This window comes from Gouania willdenowi, chromosome 14, assembly GCF_900634775.1.
Source record: "Gouania willdenowi chromosome 14, fGouWil2.1, whole genome shotgun sequence".
NCBI classification, from domain to species: domain Eukaryota; kingdom Metazoa; phylum Chordata; class Actinopteri; order Blenniiformes; family Gobiesocidae; genus Gouania; species Gouania willdenowi.
The window spans coordinates 17,801,266-17,822,215 of record NC_041057.1 but is presented as its reverse complement, the minus strand read 5'-3'; the positions used below and the strand labels follow the sequence as shown (position 1 = coordinate 17,822,215).

Genomic DNA, 20,950 nt, shown 5'->3' with positions numbered 1-20,950 from the left:
AAAAATAATGTACAATTCAGAATCCATATAGCATGCATACATCTAGTCAACATCGGCCTCAGATCGTGCGTCAGCATTCTGCTTCTAATGCGTAATTCTGTGTGTTTTTTCCCCCATAATCTGTGATACCTCTTGTAAAACTGTAGAACTGTAAAATGTCACTTCAATGAAGCTGTTTTTGTGCTCTTTTTGCTATGCTGCTGAAAATACATTTATGATCATGAACAGTATATTGTTATGTTTTGGGGTTTTTTATATTACCATATTCCTATCAGATTTAAGTAAATACTTGACGGATATAAAGATATTTATACTAATTAAATGATCCAATCTAAATAAAGGTTAATAAAAGCTGTTCTGCAGCAATGAAGGTTGAATCAGCCTTGAAAGCTTGTGCTACTAATGTGCTACAGGTGTTCCAACATTTCTTGATTACTTAGAATCCCCTCTGTCTGCATAAAAGCAGTGTTGGAACACACTGTACTTGGATGAGTCAACAGTTTAGAATACACTTTGGTCTATAAATTTGATTCCATGATTTCTTATTTGTTCTATGCTTTCATTTCAGAGTGACACAATAAACTGAATAAATTTCAGTAAAGAAAATGGAAAAAGTGTGGTGTTCTAAAACTTTTGACTGGTAGTGTATGTGTTCAGATTTAAATGTAAATGCTTTTGAATTAAGGCAAATTAAAGTATTTACTTTAATTGGGGGGGAAAAAATGTCCTTGTTGTAAATTCAAATTAATTATGTTGCTATAAAGAACCCAAATGCTGACTGCCATCTTAGGTTTTCTCAGAAGATTTTAACGAATGCATTTGTTTTTTGTTTTTTTTTTGGTTTTTGAAAACACAATTGTCTCACTCCTTAGCTTCAAGACGAGTATTGTACAAATAAGATGTTTTTTTTTTGTAACTTGACTGTACTATCTATTCATGGTACGATGTGTCAACAACAAAAATGAAAAAAAAAAAACACCCAATTTCAATGATTGGCTTCTGTAATAGACATCTCACAACTATGCCATCTATTTATTAGAGTTTTATCTTCCATCTTAAACATATCACACATGACAAATGTTTAAGAAACCAGTCTAATGTGTGGAATCCAGCAGAACTTCTGCTCTGCAGGTTAACCTCTTTAATCTTCAGCCAATGTGTTCAGTAGAAATCTTTGGTATTCCATCAGGACAGAAAAGATGATAAAGATCTCATGCTCTCTGTCAACAGTCAATGACAGGCGATGGCGAGTGATGTGTAGACAGAGGGTACATCCTGAACTCAAATGTGTTTATAGGACCATAAAATGTATGTCACAAACCTTAAAGATGTCAACGGAAACATGTACAGTATGTCTTTGTTTGAAAAGGTTGCATAGTACAAGAGAGCAAACCTCTAATTTTGACAAAAACAAAACAACAGGGGAAAGATATATAATTTATGATTCAGTTATAGGATTTTAGTCATTCAAAATAACAAGGCTTGAGTGATAGTGACAGTATATTTTCATTTCTCTTCTAAATCTAGAGCGTCGCTGTGCAGAAGCCTGTACGGCTACACTTCCACACTGTGAATAAAAACGAAAATGTTGGTACAATGTTACTAATAATATTTATATATTATTATTATTATTAGTAGTAGTAGTGTAATAATAATAATTTAGAAAAAGAAAGCTGCTCTTTCCTCCAGTAATGTGGACACAATGCTGTGCCTCAGAATGTTAAAGCATAATAGTTTAAACAGATTCCAAGTTTAAAATGTATTCGGCAATTCTCTCATATTGACTTTGGAATTTCCTAAACTTATAAGTTCTATACTTGTTTTGCACTTTTTTATGTGGGCTATATTGTTGCTTTCATGGGAAGTTGAAATGTGTATCTTGCTAGTCTCCTTGATTTGTCCCCATGTTCATTTGTAAATAATTGCTTTAGTGTATTTATAATTTTGACTTTGAAATTTTAATAAACTAAATGCTTTTAAACGACTAAAAAAAAACAAAACAGAGGTGTTGAAAATAATTTACGCCCTGGCTCATGATGGCGCTCTTCCGCTTTCAGTATTTCCGCCGGATATGACGTGTTCATTTTCTTTCCTTGCCTTTGTAGTGGTTCGGTAAGTGTTGATTATTTTGAATGTTATATATATAGTTACAGATTGCCAGCAACAAAAGTAAATATGCATTATATACAATTTCCTGCACTTTATGGTTGAGTGTTAAACGTTTGTGTTTCAAGTTTCTTCGATAGCGACCAGTTAGCCTGAGTAGCTAATGCGTTAGCTTGAAACATGAATGTTCTCATTTGAAAATTGTCTTTAAACAGACACTCTACCTATTTCGGACACTATACATTAACACTCATTCCTCTTATTTATGAACATATAATTATGTAACCTGGTCAAAAAGCTTTCAATAGAGCGCACATCTTTTTCAATACTGTACTCATCTCAACCATGTCGGAAGTGAAGATATTCACATAGAAACGTTAAGTAAGATTCTTCGCACCAGCCAGCTTTGATTTTGTATTTTTTTCTTCTCGTATTTACCCAAAGCAGGGCCATCAACGATGACTACAGCTGCAAGACCAACATTTGAGCCTGCAAGAGGAGGGAGGGGTAAAGGAGAAGGTGATTTAAGTGCCCTCTCTAAGCAGTACTCCAGCCGGGATCTTCCTGGTCACACAAAGATCAAGTACAGGTCTGAAGATACACACTTGTCTCTCACCAAATGTGGAATAGATACAAAAATATGTTTTCTTGCATATGTTGTTCTTACTCGTATGCTTTTTCACCCGTTCCGTGTTCAGACAGCCTACCCAGGATGCACCTGAGGAGGTTCGTGCCCGTGATTTCCGCAGAGAGCTCGAGGAGAAGGAGCGTGTAGCTGTTCGCGACAAGACCAGGGAGAGAGGACCGAGAGGTGTGTATTTCTGAACTGGTTTCAAAACGTAAGCCCCATTCGCATGGGATAAGTATTATCTGAGGGCCCCATGTAATAAATAAATGACCCCCCCAACGTCTGCTTTTTATGTGGCGCATTCGCACGGGATAACGGAAGCCTGAGATTTTGCTGAAATTTATGGACATCTCCCAGATGTGATGCTAAAACAACTTAGCAGGGTTTTGACCACAGTTCAGTGCTGTGTTACTGCTAGCGCTAGCCAGCTGTATTAAATAGAAAGCTACAAACAGGAAAAACAAAGATTCTCACCGCACAGTGCAAAGCACAACGTGATCCACAATTTGTTTCTGATATTGCTCCTTCTCTTTTTGTTGCCGTACGTTACCGGCCGATAAGGTTTTGCTGGCCCGACCCAAAAGGTTTTTTAAACACTCCAATGCAGCGTCCATTCTTCGCCAAAAGTAAACAAACATGCATCCTGGAAACAAAACAACGCGTATTCACGCATCAGATTCCGCCCATTTATGTCCAAATCACCGATGTGCCTATTCGCATTGGATTAGTATTATCACAGGACCTCTGAGTTCAGCAAAATATGGTCGGTAATTTGCAGGGTATTTTTACTTTACAAATTACTGACATGGCTGATTCACACGAGATTAACATCACAGACATTCTCCGCAATTATTACAAATCACATGTGGTTAGTTTGTTTGAGAAGCTTTTTAACAATTTATTTGATTATGTAAATGACACCTTAAAAACAGTTTAAAATGAAATAAATTAACATCAGGAAAACAACAACCAAACGGTATCTTGCATCTTCAAATTCATACGCATCTCAGTTTACATCAACGAAAAGTAGTAGAAAGAAGTATTAAGTTATTTAATCCCACCCCTCCAGATTTCCTAACTTAAACATTAACAAAGTCTCAATTCACTATTAATTTTAATACTATAATGTGAATAAACAACCAATGCAATATAATACTCATACAGAAACCACACAATATTTTTTTTTTTTTTTTTTTTTTTGTTTATTTATTTATTTTTTTAACCATACCTCATTTTCCAATAACGTACCATATCCTGCAACTTTTTTACTCCATATAACAAGCGAGCACCTTGTGCTAATTATTTATCAACGTACCTCTGAAGATTTGTGCTTAAGTGAGAATTTGGCTTTATACAAAACTCCAAATGTTTTGTGATTATTGTTAGTATTTGTTTTGTTTTTGTTTAAGTAATGAATTGTTAATTTTTGTCCGTTGATGATGGGAACAATGATGGCAATGTTGTTGTTACTGCTTTATTTTGAGGTTTTGGGTCGACTCTCCACATCTGCTGACAGTTCTTTTGGTTTTATGTGATTTTTTTTTTATTTTGTTTCACATTGTGTGTGTGTGTGCGTGTAAATATTTGTAATGAAAATGAATGAGACCCCAGCCAGAATAGCTCCTGCAAAAAGTCAAGAGCTAATGGGGCTTTCAATAAAATGAAATTAAATCATTACAGTACTTTAGGCTTCTTTGTAAACAGAATTAGGCTCAGAATTATTCTAATTCAGTACTCAGTGTGTTCCACACTTTAACTCCATAGATGGTAATACAGAAGCTTTTCATTAGTTGTACAAACACTGCAAACATTTAGATTTCATTTCCTTTTTAAGCTCTCTTACGTGAAACATTTCCTGAATATTTTTTGGTAACAAATAATTCCATGTTTTATCAAACACGTGCTGTTTAATGCTCCACCAAGTAAAAAAAAAATTCAGAATTTTGGATTTTAAAAACAATAATTTGCGTAAACCCCAAAATCAACATTCTGAACAATTCTGATTGCTCTTTTCTCCAGAATTAAAAGTGGTTGAAGTGAAGTTTTGTAGGTGTTTCCCCGCTTCTGTACAGTAATCTAAATAAACAATCACCATAAACTAATTACCTTTACTTTTTTTTCCAGAGCACACCACATCATCATCTTCATCATCCTCATCTTCCAAGCGGCCCAGGCTTGATCAGATCCCAGCAGCCAACCTTGATGCTGATGACCCTCTCACAGATGTACATACTTGAGCAGCACACGATAGTGATTAGCACTCATTAAAGTCCTCAGGCTAATAATGTATATTGTTTTTGTTCACAGGAAGACGAGGATGAGGACTCTGATGAAGACAGCGATGATGACGACACCGCAGCTCTCCTGGCAGAGCTCGAAAAGATCAAAAAGGAGCGCGCCGAAGAGCAAGAAAAAAAGGTTAGATTTGTACAATGATGTATTTGAAACTAAATACAAAGCTAAGTAATTAAGATATTGTTTATTTTAGTTGATAATCCCCGTTGTTTTTGTTTTTTTGTTGTGTTTTAGGAGCGAGAGCAGAAGGCAGAGGAGGAGAGAATTAGAATGGAGAACATCTTGAGTGGCAATCCACTGATTAATTTGGCAGGACAGCAGCAACAGCAGCAGATAACCCCAACTCCAACCACATTCAAGGTCAAGAGAAGGTATTGTGTTCAAAACCCAAAAACGTAATGTTAAGGCTGAGGGGTGTTTACATAATACAAGGGCTATTAATATTAGAAGGTCTCACAGAGGTAACCTCATTATTTGTTTAACTTTCCAGGTGGGATGATGATGTTGTGTTCAAGAACTGTGCTAAAGGAGTAGACGAAGCACGAAAGGAGAAACGATTCATCAACGACACGTTACGCTCTGAGTTTCACAAGAAGTTCATGGAGAAATATGTCAAGTAGCGCTGTGTGTTAGTTTTTGTTTCTCAAATAAATTTTTGCTTTTGTCCTCGACATTGTTGTATATAAGTGACTTCAACCCTTCTGAATAAAGCTTGTGACCAGGTGTTCTTCATTTCTTTGTGGGCTGATTTTAGTACAATAAAGATGACTCGGCCAATTCTGCCTAGAGGCGCCCAGTGTGCTACTTGTTCATTAAGATAATGACTTTAGCTTCATTAATAGAAACATTCCAATTTAAAGCACTTACAAAAAAGGCTATATCTGATGGACTATTCTTTAGTACATGAAAAAACAAAGGGTCATGAACTTTAATGTTTGGCTTTTTACTATGTTAAGGTTTATGGGGATTTGGCTGTCTGATGTTCTTCAATTTCATTATCTGACCTATGTGGGTTTAGTTAGAAAGTGGTCCCTTCCTGGTCAAATGACTAAAAATACACACCAAAAGGTGTATAAATAAGAGAGCAGTATATGGAGCAAACCCTGAGGTCACATCCACTATCAGAATCAGGAGTGCAGGTCCTTGAAGGAAGGCAGATGATACGTTGAGGTCTGTCCTATCTGTACCTGACTCCATGCTTCTGGAAGACTGACATTTGTTAAAAACATTGACCTAAAACTACAAGTTTCCATGGAGTAGTTAAAGCTTCATTGCTGGAAATAGTGGAATAGCTCATCTAAATGTATGCATTAGAAATTAAATGTCCATTTAATCATGGGTTTACCACCAGACACAATGAGTATGTACGTATGGTAGTTTGTTTTGTTATTTTTCTTTAAACGCATAAAACATTTCTTAGTTTATTGTGTTTTTATTATGTTTACCAAACCAGGATACACAAAAAGCTCTGTAAAGAATTGTGTAAATCAGTGGTTCTCAAATGGGGGTACTTGAGAGAGTGGAAAACTAACAAAGTGTCAGTCTTGGCCCCAGTCCAGGTGTGAGATCACTGTAAATTATAAAAATTAGAAATCAGGGGTTTTCAACTTTGGGGTCGGGACCCCATGTAGGGTGTTTTCTGAAATAAAAATAAAAAATGTAATCGATTTTTGAATATTTTATTTTATTAAAATATGATCTTAAACAATTGCATTTCTATAATTTCACTTTGTAAAATATAAATTTAGTTCAACTAAAATGACAATAAAAATAAGACATTTTCTATAATTGGTTTTTGATCATTATTGAGCTCAGATATACAGTATATATATATATTGTCATTGCACTCTGAAATGAAAGCATAGAACAAATAAGCAATTTATAGACCAAAATGTATTCTAAACCAGTGTCTCTCATTTTGGGTTGGACTTGTCTTTTATTTTGAAAGAAACTTTTCTTTTGACAAGTCTGTTGTGAAATTGCGTATGCAAATATATAGATTTATGTTTTTAAAAAAAGATTACATGGATTAATAAGATTAAATTTGGTTGGTTCAATTTGTAAAAAAAAAAAAAAAAAAAAAAAAAAAAAGGGTCACGATTCAATGACAGTGGCAAAATTGGGTCGCAGGGTGAGACCAGTTGAGAACCACTGTTCTAAACTTTTGACTCAGAAAAGTTGGAACACTGTAAAAATTAGTAGCACTTGCTTTCAAAGCTGATTCAACCTTCGTTGCTGCAGAACAGCTTTAAATTGTTAACACACTTTGTGTTCACTGAAAAAGGCCTATTTGTATAATTCTGAAATCTCGATCATTTTTCATTTTTGGTTAACTAAACCTTTTTTTTATTTACCTCTGGCTCTTCAGTACTTACCTTTCAGTCCAATCCACTTTATTTAAATAGAATATTTAAACAACAAAACGTTTCCAAAGTGCTGCACAATAAGACAATAAGACAACAATAAGACCAAAACAATGCAAATAAGTTCCACCACTAAATGAGTATAAAACAATTAAAACACATTTGAGAAAAACAATAAATAAAAATAAAACTGATTTAAATAAAATCATAGTTCAAGCTATTCATTGGATTTGCACGACTTTGAATTGCAATAAATAACTGGAAAAATCAGGGTGTTCTAAAACGTTTGACCAATAGTGTATCACATGATCAAAACTAATTCTAGAAAAAAAAAATATGTCTTGATATCAAAATATTGGGAACCACTGCACTAAATATTGTTTCTTTCCACTTATTTACAAAATGAGAATATTTAAAATGTGTGTTTTCACTCGTTCATTCCATCATTGTGCTCTATAGTTGTTTCAAGAGTTTTGTTTTTTTTTTAAGGTCAAATGTTGTCGTCGGACAAAGGGGGTATCTGGATTCAGTAAACGGGGGTACTTGATCCAGAAATAAGAAAACGGGGGTACTTGGGCCAGAATAGTTTGACAACCACTGATGTGAACATACAGAATTCCACCACCTGAGGGCGCTGTGACCAAACAACCAGTGCCGGGGATTAGGGAGGCTACTGGGAAAAGATGGCAGCTTCCTTTTGTTTGTAGGGATTAACTGCTGTAGTTCTGAGTGTGTTACGGCAGATATTCAGCTTTCTGTCCCACTGTGAGTCTTCATTTAACCGGTTGACTCAGCAGCGCAGTTCATATAAGATGGAGAAGAGCAGCAGTGTGGATAGTCTGGGCTCCAAGAGATCCTCGTCCCGTCAGCCTAGTGTCGATTCACTGTCCAGGTGTGTGTGTGTGTGTGTGTGTGTTATACATGGATAAACCAGCTACAGTCTAACGCAGGCTAATAATTAATATCATACTCAAATAGAAGTACTGATACTTGATTGAAATTGTACTCGAGTAGGGCTGCACGATTGTGGCCAAAATGATCATCACGATTATTTTTTATCAATATTGTAATCACGATTATAATCACAATTAGGGATGTCCTGATACAACTTTTTCATTTCCAATATGATATCGGTCTGATATCAGCCAGAAAATGAATATTGGATTTTATCGGACTGCATCTAAAAACTTCGATATTATATTATATTTATTCAATTGTAGAATACTGTAGATATTACGTAGAAGGTTAACATTTATGTAACCACTTGGTTAATAATAAATGGGTCAGTTTTTCTCATCCCTACTGTTGCTGATTGTTGTTCTCTGTTTGACTAACATTACTTGATCAAACCTTTTCTAATGCTCCACACTACAAAATAAGTAATAAAAGTATGCATGATTCGTGCTGATATCGTATCGGATTGGTATCGCTCTCAACCAATACTCAAGGCTGCAATATCAGTATCGTATCGGAAGTGAAAAAGTTGTATCAGGACATCCCTATCAATTATATGAACTGAGCATGTAAGTGCACTACACTACACAGTGTTAACCTATAACCGTATATACAGACATGGTTCAAATATAACATTTTTTAAACAATTGTCAAGAGAAATATCAATTTTCAATACGTCACAAAAATATTCGATATATCAGGAATCAATATTTTTTTTTTCCCACCCCTTATTTAATACCATTATTTCCATTCATGCTCGCTCAAACAAACCATTAATAAGAAGCTGCAAAGTAGGGGTGGGAACCTCACGATACGATATGATACGATACGCGATACAAAGCTCACAGTAACGATTATCTCACGATATGATGATACTGCAATTATCGATATATTGGTCAGAAATCAATCTACAATAATCTATGACATAACAATAAAAAAAAAAGATCAAGTAAAAAATACAATTTTTATTCTATATCTCTGAAAGACAATAAATTGAAAAAGTGTCCTATGAACAGTGACACTATTTTAGTGCAACATTTCTGTAAATAAGTGTCAACATACCAATGTAAATGAATAAGTATCTCCAGTAGTGCTTTCTGTAAACAAAACTTCGGGTCTTTCTTACCAGTGACACCATTATAATGAAATATTCCAGTAAACGATATATTGGTTCCTTCAACAAACAGTTACAAAATTTCTGTGAAGACCTACCTGCACATTTTAGTGAAAAAGCTGAAAAGATTTAAAAAAAAATAATAAAATAAATCGATTATTAGCAGGAGCATATCGATAATCGATCGTACGGGAAAATATCGTGATATATAGCCTTATCGAGATATCGTCACACTCCTACTGCAAAGTGCACCAGAATGCATGTTAGGGTTGTTTGAGCCAAAGCATGAGGCTCCTGACTGCTCGTCTATTTATATTCTAGTTACCAATGTTGTCACGCTGTTTGACGTTTTTTTTTCACGTACTCCCTTTGACTATTTGCGTACCCCACTTTGGGAACCTCGGCTTTAAAGGAAAAGAAGAGTACGTTTTTAAGCACTAGCTAATCAAAGTGTGTTTCTTCTAGGGATGTAACAATTCACTCAACTCCCAATACGATTCGATTCCCGATACTGGGTTCACGATACGATTCACGATTTATTTTACAAAATGGGAAAAATATTCCTTTATTTTTTTGGGTAAAAAAACTATACTGTTTTCCTTTTATTTTTCATTGTCAAAAGAATCCCTTTATAAACTATTCAAAACAATGCAATTTAACTAAAAATATATCTTGAATGAAATAAATAAAGGAATAATACAAATGAAAAAGAAGCCTATTCATTTAAATTCTGGTTCTATAGTAAACAATGCAAAACTGCATAATAGTTCCTTTTCTAGTTCCTTTTTTAAAAGTGTAGCTAAAAATGTATTTTGTGCCTTAAAAATTGGACTTAAAAAAAAAAAAAAAAGTAATTTCACTGTATTTAGGTCAGATATTTGTTTGGACCAGCAGAGGGCGCTGGTAACCCAGTGGTCGGTTGGCATGCAGAAATCTTGCAGTGAAGAAGAAATGTATCGATGTGAATCGTGACACCTATGAATCGATTTTTAACTGCCTTACGATTAAGCGTTACATCCCTAGTTTCTTCTCTATGAATCTGTGTTATCTTTTAACAGCACCTCCACCTCCCGCTCAGACCGCTCTGCACAGGCCAAACCATCAACCTTGTCCTCTGACTCTGTATCCACCTCTGCAGAGTTCTCTCCAGAGCTCAGGGTATGAAGCCAATTCTTAAACACTGCTTCCATTTCTGAAAACTGCTTTTTTGTTTTTTAAATCCTCATTTTTTCTTGTTTTTGCATCTTCAGGTTAAACCGAAAGCTGCTGCTAAGGTGTGTCTTATTGTAGTTTATACTGTACTTGTGTATTCTTCATTACTATGATCACCAGTGGGAGAAGGACTAAGACGTGTCCTTTCATTGAAGTGTTTTTGTACTTCTGATGCTTCCAGAAGGTTCTCAGAGACTCGGACAAAGAGGAACCACAATTACTTCCAAATGAAACTGTTCAAGACAACGGTACGGCATTCACACACATCATTATTTTCTATAGTTAATAGAGTTTGTCACGGTTAGCGCTAAGCTTTGGCTCCATTCCACAGCCCAGGATGTTACGTACTTCTGTCCATTCACCGGTGCTCTGAGAGGAACAGTGATCATCACCAACTACAGGCTCTTCTTCAAATGCACAGACAGTGTATGTATGGACGGAGCATCAGGGCAGGGTGGAGGAATGGCTTTGTTTACAGTTACTGGTCTTTGGCTTCCAGGAGTTTGTTTTGGACCTTCCTCTTGGCGTAGTGAGTCGAGTGGAAAAAATTGGAAGTGCTTCAAGTCGTGGGGACGTTTCCTATGGCCTTGTTTGCAAAGTGAGTATGATGGAGAGGGCAAAAATACTGTAAACAAACTGGTTCTTTTTGTTATTTATTGTGCTGCCCTGAAATGAACTAATGATATTTTGAGTTTGAGTTGACTGTTCAGTGCAGGGGTGTTCATACCATTACCTCCATCTGACAAAGGTGTCACCATTAAGGGTGACACATCGCGATATTTTACCGCACGATTATTGTATCAATTCAAAAAATGTCCAAATCGTTTTTTTTAATTTATTATTATTATGTTTTTTAAAGAAAAAATAACATTTAATAGCACTAACTAGAGGTCAACCAATTCATTTAAATATATATATATGTATTATTATTATATATTTTTTTTAAGAAAGATTGGCCAAAAAAATTTGATTATTATTATTTATTTTTATTTTATTTATTTATTTTTTACCATCACCAGCCCTAAGGAAGGGTAAGAAAGACATTATTATAGGGAGGATATAAAAAGAGAGGGCAGTGTTACACCTAAGTGAGGGGGAAGGGAACAGGGAGGAGAGACTCAAGGTAGGAAATAGAAAGGGTGGGGAAGAGTTGATTATTTTAAAGTGAGAGTGAAATGTGATGTTGTAGTTGTGCATATGGTGACACGTGTGAAGCTTAGGTATAATGGTAGTGGCTGTGAACAGAGGGAAGGAGTGAGTGGTTATACCTAAAACAGGTATTTAGTTTAAACCCACGACTTGCACATTGTACATTGTTGTCATGCTTTATTGCTACTGACCCGTTCTGTACTTTTCGTTTTACTTGGTTGTGTGCGGGAATATTGATATTAAGTTCAAATAAGGGTTAAGAGTTCTATTTGTGCATTTAATTAAATTTCTAATAAATACATTTCTATCACGAGTGTTTCAGTTGTCTTTCATAATCAATGTGCTTTAAAAAAAAAAAAAGTATATCGGCTTCTAAAATCGGCTGTAGATATCGGCCGTCGGCTGATTTATTTTATTTTATTTTTTTTGAAAATCCCATATCAGTTGACCTCCAGCGCTAACATATGCATGTCACTCGGTGTCAGTGAAGCACATCAGACCTCGTTAAACTACCTCACTCTTTAATGGAAGTTGATTGCGCTCTATTTCCATAAAACATACTGTATGTAGTTACTTTTTATTTCATTTTAAGAATTTAAGAACCTAGCCGAGTCAGAATCTGTTAAACTTTTTTGAAAAAAGGAATTTAACAGTTTGATGAACATGTCACTTGTTTTTGATATTTCTACGTGAATTACAGTTAGTTACCATTTACTTGTTATCGCAAGTTTCATACCATTTTGTACTTGTAAAGGAGAAATTTATTTAATGATTGATATTGCAATATTTTGCGACGTATATCATATTGTTTAGTATCGGGGTATATTGTGTCGTTACATGCAAATCGTGTATCATATCGTCAGATTCATAGCAATGCACACCCATTCAAGAGATTTAGCAATTATAATAGTAATAGTTATTTATTACACTATAATACCATTTACATGAGATGATTCCAAAGTGCTACAGTAGGTAATAATGTCCTGTTTTGGTGCTCCCTTAATTATTAGTAACCAGGATGTCCACACTAGGCTGACAGAGATCTGTCTCCCTGCAGGATATGCGTAATTTGCGATTCTCCCACAAACTGATGGAGGACACACTCAGGAAGTCCATTTTTGAAGTGCTGATGAAGTTTGCGTTTCCTGTTTCCAACGGGCTGGTGAGACCTCACACCGCTGACGGCGCAGCTTTAGGAGACTCTCAGTCCTCTGATAACTTTCTTTCCCTTTCCTGCCACAGCAAATCTTTGCCTTTGAATACGGCCAAGTCTTCCCTGAAAATGGGTGGAAGGTGTACGACGCAGTGTCGGAGTACAGGAGACAGGTAGTTTGAAATGTGAAGGTCCACTCTGCATATTACGAGTGCACAATAACTTTAATATGATGGCGTCTGCTTTGCATTTAAAGGGTATTCCCAATGAAAGCTGGAGGATAACTAAGGTCAATGATCACTATGAGATGTGTGACACCTACCCGTGCACGCTGGCAGTGCCCGTCAACATCCCAGATGAAGAGCTGAAGAGAGTGTCTGCCTTCAGAGCAAAGGGCAGGATACCAGTGAGTGGTTTAGTCTCAGCTGCCTCTACACTACAGATTATCAACCTTGGGGTTGCGAAACACTGGGAGGGGGTCGCCGAATATTTTTTGAACAATTTGAGCCCGTTTTTGCTCATTTTTACCCTTTTTCTGCAACCACACCAAACTGACCATATTCTAACCTATTTTCATAAATTTTTTTCTTGCCATATTTTTGCTCCTTTTAATGCGTTTTTGCTACATTTCTCCCATTTCTCCCACTTCTCCATCAAAGTTTAATGCCTTTTCTGCACATTCTTCACCTTTCAATTTATTTTTGACATTTATTTCCCACATAGTGTCACTTTTCTTTTCACCATATTTAATTCTTGTTTTTCACATTAATGATTTGTCGTGCCATTTAAACTAATTGTTCCTATTTATTTCTGCCATTTTTAAGCCAATATTAACACTTTGAACCCTTTTTACCACTTTTTCTGTCAGTTTATGGCCACTCTAAATTGCAACTTTTAACCAATTTCTGTGGTTTTTAAAATCCCATTTCACCGCCTTTTCCACCATTTTTGGTCACTTTCAACCCATATTTTTTTCTGATTAAAACAAGGATTTACATCTTTAATATGACTATACACTGTAGAAGAGCAAATAATAATAAACCTCCTGGATAAAGGTGGATATAATTCAAATAAATAAATATGGTTATCACATATTCACAGAACAATGGACCATCATTTTGCTGACTTTATGGATGGGCCCTAAAAAGCTCTCCCCTTTATTCCCCCTTATATTAATTATGTTCCTATCTGTGTTCAACCACCTTCAGGTATAGTAAATGGTAAATGGACATGATTTATATAGCGCTTTATAACCACACTGAAGCAGTCCCAAAGCGCTTTACATATCAGCTCATTCACCCAATCACTCTCACATTCACACACCAGTGGGACAGGACTGCCATGCAAGGCGCTAGTCGACCACTGGGAGCAACTTAGGGTTCAGTGTCTTGCCCAAGGACACTTCGACACATAGTCAGGTACTGGGATCGAACCCCCAACCTCTCGATCAGAAGTCGACCCTCAACCACCTGAGCCACGGTCGCCCGTGGGGGTCCCCAGTTACTGGCAACTTTATTTTGGGGGTCACGGGCTGAAAAGAGTGTCTTTCTCAGAAGGGAGTCCCAGATTTGTGTGTGTGTGTGTGTGTGTGTGTGTGTGTGTGTGTGTGTGTGTGTGTGTGCGCGTGTGTGCGCGCGTGCGTGTGTGTGTGTGTTTTAATGATGCGCTCCTTTTTAAAATGTGTGTGCAGGTGTTGTCGTGGATTCACCCAGAGAGCCAGGCAACAGTGACACGCTGCAGCCAGCCAATGGTGGGCGTGAACGGGAAACGCAGCAAAGAGGACGAGAAATACCTGCAGGCCATCATGGACGCCAACGCTCAGTCTCACAAACTCTTCATTTTCGACGCCAGGCCAAGTGTCAACGCTGCTGCCAACAAGGTGTTTACATCACATCTGAGTGTGAACATTATCCAGGTGAAACAACCGTCTCTGCTTCTGTTTTGTTTAATAGATGAAAGGTGGAGGATTTGAGAGTGAGGATGCATATCAAAACGCTGAGCTGGTGTTCTTAGACATTCACAACATCCACGTGATGAGGGAGTCGCTCCGCAAGCTGAAAGATGTGGTTTACCCCAACATCGAGGACTCTCGCTGGCTCTCCAACCTGGAGTCCACTCACTGGCTTGAACACATCAAGGTGGGAAATGACACTAGCTTTAGTTTTAAAGGTGCTCGCTTGTTATTTGGAGTAAAAAAGTTGAGGGACATGGTACATTATTTGAAAAGGACGTATGGTTAATGGGGAAAAAACTATTATTGCAGGGTTTCTGTGTGATTATTATATTGCATTGATTGTTTATTCACATTATAGTTTTGAAATTGTTTGTAAATTGAGACTTTGTTCATGTTTAAGTTTAGAAATCTGTAAAAAATTAAAGCGGTAGGATTAGATAAGTTTTTTTGTGATCATCTTTTTATTCATGTGTGGTTAGTGATTACATTCTAATTATGTGTGTATTTCATACACACATTTTCTCTCCCTTTTTATCCCACCAGTCTATTCCCCTTGCAATGGGTATATTGATACATATACACAAATGAGTTTAATACACATAGAAATCAATCCCTTGGACAATAGATAAACAAAAAATTGTAATAATAATTAAATTAAAAGAAATAAAAATGTTGTCCAGATTCCCAACAATGTGTAGAATTATGCAATAACAATATGTCGCACAGTGCAAAGGAGGTGCTGATTCGCTCCGTCAAAGATATCCACAGAAATAGCAATATATACATATTACTATAGCTATGTACAGTACAGAGTAGTTAGCAAGGTGCATATGGTTATGCAATCACTTAATAGCTATGGTTATACTTCTTCCTACTCCTTTTCCTTCATGTAAACTGAGATGCGTAAGATGCAATATACTATTATGTTGTTATTTCATGACGTTAGTTTATTTTATTTTAAATTGTATGTTGAAGTTGTCATTTACATGATTTAAATACATAAATAAATCAAATCAATTAAATCAGATTCACGTATGGAATGGTCAGCCCTATTCATTTATATTTCAAAATGTTTTATTTTAGTTTTTAATAATGTTTTAATCTCATATCTGAGTCTGATTAGTATAGTAAATTCATAATTTATTAATCATGTCTAAACTGTGATGTTTGGACTGTGTGAGAGACACTGAATTTTAAAGGCTTGAAATATTTCACTCTGTCATGAGCCTGTCATACATGGGTTTGACTTTCTCAAATGAGTGACAAACAATCTTAAACTTTTTCCATGATATTCTAATTTTTTGAGGTGTACCTGTCTACAGTTGATCCTGGCGGGAGCGCTGAGGATCGCAGACAAGGTGGAGTCTGGGAAGACGTCCGTGGTGGTGCACTGCAGTGACGGCTGGGACCGCACCGCTCAGCTCACCTCCCTGTCCATGCTCATGCTGGACAGTTATTACCGGACCATTCGCGGCTTTGAGGTTCTCCTTGAAAAGGAGTGGCTAAGTTTCGGACATCGGTTCCAGCTGGTAAATGAAATCACACGGTGTTTTGGAGAATCCTGCGTTAGATCAGGATGATGTCACGGATTTTTTTCTTTTGATTTTACATTTTACAGCGTATTGGCCATGGTGATAAAAACCACACAGATGCAGACCGTTCACCTGTTTTTATTCAGTTTATCGACTGTGTCTGGCAGCTGACTCGCCAGGTGAGCAATGAGAGTTATTGTAGTACTATCTATATATAACGTAGAGGTACAAAAAAAACAATAAATCTATGATGGATTTGTTTTGGTTCAGTTTCCTGCAGCTTTTGAATTCAACGAGTATTTCCTGGTCACCATTCTGGATCACCTGTACAGCTGCCTGTTTGGGACATTCCTGTGTAACAGCGAACAGCAGAGGTTGAAAGAAGTAAGGATGGTTTCACCATGATTCTTTATGAATGTGTGAATATTTAGTTTCCAGTCGTCAGCGATGAAGAACATTCAGTCACAGTTGGTGTCCTTGAGTGTAAACACTGCTAAAAATAGCCAGAGTTAAATAACTACGGTAGTTTTGTTGAGAACAAAGGCAAGGGGATGAGTGGCTGCTCAAAGTGTTTAAAGTTGAATAGTTTTGGAAAACGGGGAAGAAATGTGTCAAAAAATGAGTAAACCAGGCACTTGAAAATATCAAAATGATGAAAGAGATGCTAAAATTCTTTATTATTATGGCCAAATCATTATAAATCCAACATGTTTTAACCAAGCATGGTCTACATCAGGGCTTACAAACATGTGTGGTTGTTGTCACACACATATATAGGCATCAGCCAATTAAAAGTAGTCATTTGAAGCAGGCTCACTCACTGATATCATGTATTGGCCACTCCCACACCTTGTGATGGGAGCCAATCACAGACTCAGACAGAACAATGAACCTGGTTTTGTTTGTTGAAGTACACAATCTTTGTATATATATATATATATACATCTTTTATATTTATCATCATTATTATTGTGTCTGGCTTGTTTTTGGTTCCTTTTCAGTTTTTTGCAGCAACTACCAAGTTAAATTCTGATTGATTCTGATTCTGAATGAAGTTCTGGTAATTTGGGTATTTTACAGGATGTTCCAAAGAGAGCAGTGTCACTCTGGTCCTACATTAACAGCCAGCTGGAGGAATTCAGTAATCCATTATATGTGAACTACTCCAACCACGTGTTGTTCCCTGTTGTAAGCTTACGCCACCTGGAGCTTTGGGTGGGCTACTACATCCGCTGGAACCCCCGCATGAGGCCTCAGGTGGGTCACCATCCCACAGCCCATCTGATGTAGGATTTGATCTCATGGTTGACACTTTTCCCATTCTTCACTTTTTCTTTTTTCTTTTTTTTTTTTTTTACAGGAACCCATTCATCTGCGGTCCAAAGAACTGCTCGCCAAGCGCGCCGAACTCCAAAAACGCGTGGACGAGTTGCAGCGGGATGTGACCAATCGTTCAGCCTCATCTTCCTCAGATCGCGCAGGTTCCCCGACACGTTCCATCACTCCTGTGCAGACGTTTGTTTGATGCTGTGCAGCGTGACTCGTGGTACAAACACGGACCTGTGAGTCAAGCTGCTTCTTCAGTATAGGACAACACCTTCCTGTTTGATAGGACCAAACTTCTTAACAAAAATTACTCATCATCCTTTAGTAGTCATTCAGAGCAGTCTTAGACTACAGCCTTACTGTATTCCCTTTAGGGAGAACATCTAATCACAACTTTCTATTAGATCAACCTATGGGTGACCATAATAAATATTTATGCCTTATATACACTTCACATGTTCGCTTGTTACTAACAGTAAAGCATTACTGCTGAAGGAAATATGAGGATGGACCATGTTTTTAAAAAGTAGTTAAATCGACTACAACTGACTGTTATTTAAAAAGACTAATAAAAGGATGTATGATTCTAGCTTTTTCAGGTTTTATTCACGAGTAGTTAAAGGCTAAAACTTTATTCCAGTGATAACAGTGCATTATTAGCTATTCAAGTACCTTTTAGAATAGATAGTTGTGACCAAAAACCTTTCCAGAGTTATGCACCTTTTGTATTTTCTTTTTCTAATCTCTCAACTGTATTTATTTTGTTTGTGGAGTTTGTAACTTATGTCACAACTTCAGGTGAGGTCACTTTGATGCAGTGTTGATGAGCTGCAAAAAAAAAAACAAATATGCAAACACTAATCTGTCTCTGGGCTTGTTTTACTAGGATGTTTTGTAAACCTGATGTTCAATGTAAAAGCTCCAGAATGTGTGACACAACTAATAGTACACACCTTTAGTCAGGGAACATTTTTCATTCAGTATCAGTGCCTTCTTTTTTTTTTTTTTGAATGTGATTGTTATCATGATTTGTTGGAAAGGCAGGACCCTTGTTCACACTCTTAACTTCTCCGATGATAGCCATGACCCAGGGAGGCTGTTTTGTATTATCCAAAGGTGTAATCTTGCCATAAAACTAAAGCATATGGTGCCTTTTAATATAGAATGTAGGTGATACTGTACAAGTGTGGGAGAATGTAAAACCACAATTACTCTGTGACAATAGGACAGTCTTATGTCGGAATACAAGACTTCATGCATCTACACCTCAAATAATACTATTGTGTAGCATTAATAAAGATACGTAGTTGAAAGCAGGCTTTTGTGCCCTTTGTAACAACAGTTAACAATGTCAAATTGTACTAAAATGTTAAATAAATCTTATTACATCATGTAGTCGATCTGTTTGAAGTGTCGGAATTTTGTTTAAACTGTACAGGCCCTCCTCATATGAGTTGTTTGGATGTTTCTAGAGATTTAAACAAATGGCTCAGCAAAAAAAAAAACATAAAAGATGAGATTTAAGGAGAAAAAAATGGAGCAAGCCAAAATAGTGACACAAAGCATAACATTTACAGGAGTGAAACGGATTCAGAGCGCAGGAAACATGAAGTGATAACAGGATCAGCCCTGACATTCCAGTCCACATGTTAACCTTGTGCTGTGTATGAGGAACCACCAGATTCCACTTTAATGTATACACATATGGGTTGATTTTATCTTTGGGCCCAACTTGAAGACTATTCCAGTGCTTCTAAAGCTGGGGTCTGTGAGCCATAGGTTTGTGGGACAGGTAATAATGTAAATCATGGCATGTCATTAAAAAAATGCACAAATAAACCAAAAGTAGCTTCAGAAAATACCTGCTGTTGGCTGATATAAAACAGCAACATGATTATTCTACACATCAAAATAATCTTTAATAGATTTACTGGCTTAAATGATCAATTCTACTGTGTAAACTCTAGATGTTTCATGGACCAAAGTGTCATAGAACAGTAGAAGTAGACCATTTAGGTGTAAATGGTCAGTTTTCTCTCCTAGTTGAATGATCCCTGAGCTGCATTTACTTTTAAAGTGATGACCAAGCAGCTGTTTAGAAGGTTCTGTCTGAACATCTGTGGAACAGTGTGTTGCTCTGGCGCCCTCATCTGTACATCAGTCAGGTTTTTTTTACATTATGTAATCTCAGTTGCAAGTGCCAATTACTTTATATTCCTCATTATTATGTTGTAGTAAAAACAGCAAGCTAACAAAAATACAATCCAAAAATGACAAAGTGATGGATATGGAACATTACGTTGTAGGCATACTCATGTACAACCGCACAAAGCATTCCAAATTAAAATGTTTTCCTATCAATATTGTTTGTGATTTCCTCACAGTTCTATCAATGCTAGTACCGGTGATCTGTTTTTTCTAAATCCATGTTGGCTATCATTTAGTACATTATATTTATTAATACATTTGTCAAGTATATCTGTAAAGTTTTTCTAATATTTTAAAGAATTGAGGTATGAATGATATAGGTCTGTAATTAACAAATTGATCTTTTGTCCCACTTTTGTGGATGACAGTAACTTTGGCTACTTTCATCTGATCTGGAAACTTGCCCGTTTTAAAAGATAAATTGAAAATATGGGATAGTGGTTTCTCAATTACGTCAATGACTCATTTGATTATAATTATGTCCAGCTCATCGTTGTCTGTAATTTTTTTATTTGAACATTTAGTCGCCACGTTAATGATTTCTTTTTCCTTTGTTGCGTTGAGGAACATAGAATTTAAGTTTGTGGGAACACCATCTGATGCAGGTTCTGTGTAAGATTTGGTTATTGTTGAGGCTAATTGAGGGTCAATATTTATAAAATAAGTATTGAACTCATTCACAATCTCTTTTATGTCGTCATCGTTTTGGCCATGATAACTGCATTTATGTGTAACCAATGGGAAGGCAGGGGTTCGCTTTTTGGTGAAGTAAATCTCACCGCATTAGTCTGGCAAGAATATATAGCTCAGAACGAGTTGGCATTCTCTGTTAGCTCCAGAAGGGCAGGAAGGCGCTAATGGAAGGGTCCGACCTTTGGAGCCTTCTCAGGTCAACTGGACTGCTGGATGGAAGAGCGGTAATGGCGGACTGGGTGGCTGCCTGCTGCGGATGCTGG

The 20,950-nt window shown here is 36.6% G+C and overlaps 2 protein-coding genes across 4 annotated transcripts; both read left to right on the top strand.

Moving 5' to 3' along the window:
* The first annotated feature begins 1,996 nt into the window (after positions 1–1,996).
* Positions 1,997–5,752, top strand: cwc15 (CWC15 spliceosome associated protein homolog). 3 transcript variants are annotated; one of them, XM_028466840.1, is made up of 7 exons: positions 1,997–2,112; positions 2,554–2,695; positions 2,805–2,917; positions 4,859–4,959; positions 5,042–5,152; positions 5,264–5,400; positions 5,520–5,752. In XM_028466840.1, exons 2-7 carry the CDS (start codon positions 2,565–2,567, stop codon positions 5,647–5,649), a joined length of 723 nt encoding a protein of 240 aa, XP_028322641.1. In that variant the 5' UTR covers positions 1,997–2,112; positions 2,554–2,564; the 3' UTR covers positions 5,650–5,752. The 3 variants fall into 3 exon arrangements, with proteins under 3 accessions (XP_028322641.1, XP_028322642.1, XP_028322643.1); XM_028466841.1 differs by having other exon boundaries at positions 2,031–2,112; positions 2,551–2,695; XM_028466842.1 differs by lacking the exon at positions 1,997–2,112 and adding an exon at positions 2,146–2,169.
* Positions 5,753–8,056: 2,304 nt separating this feature from the next.
* On the top strand, positions 8,057–19,100 carry mtmr2 (myotubularin related protein 2). Its single transcript, XM_028466386.1, has 16 exons — positions 8,057–8,284; positions 10,519–10,618; positions 10,711–10,734; positions 10,854–10,920; positions 11,004–11,098; positions 11,172–11,270; positions 12,879–12,983; positions 13,064–13,147; positions 13,231–13,380; positions 14,665–14,853; positions 14,927–15,112; positions 16,251–16,457; positions 16,547–16,639; positions 16,731–16,844; positions 17,541–17,717; positions 17,821–19,100. Exons 1-16 carry the CDS (start codon positions 8,205–8,207, stop codon positions 17,983–17,985), a joined length of 1,935 nt encoding a protein of 644 aa, XP_028322187.1. The 5' UTR covers positions 8,057–8,204; the 3' UTR covers positions 17,986–19,100.
* The last annotated feature ends 1,850 nt before the right edge of the window (positions 19,101–20,950 follow it).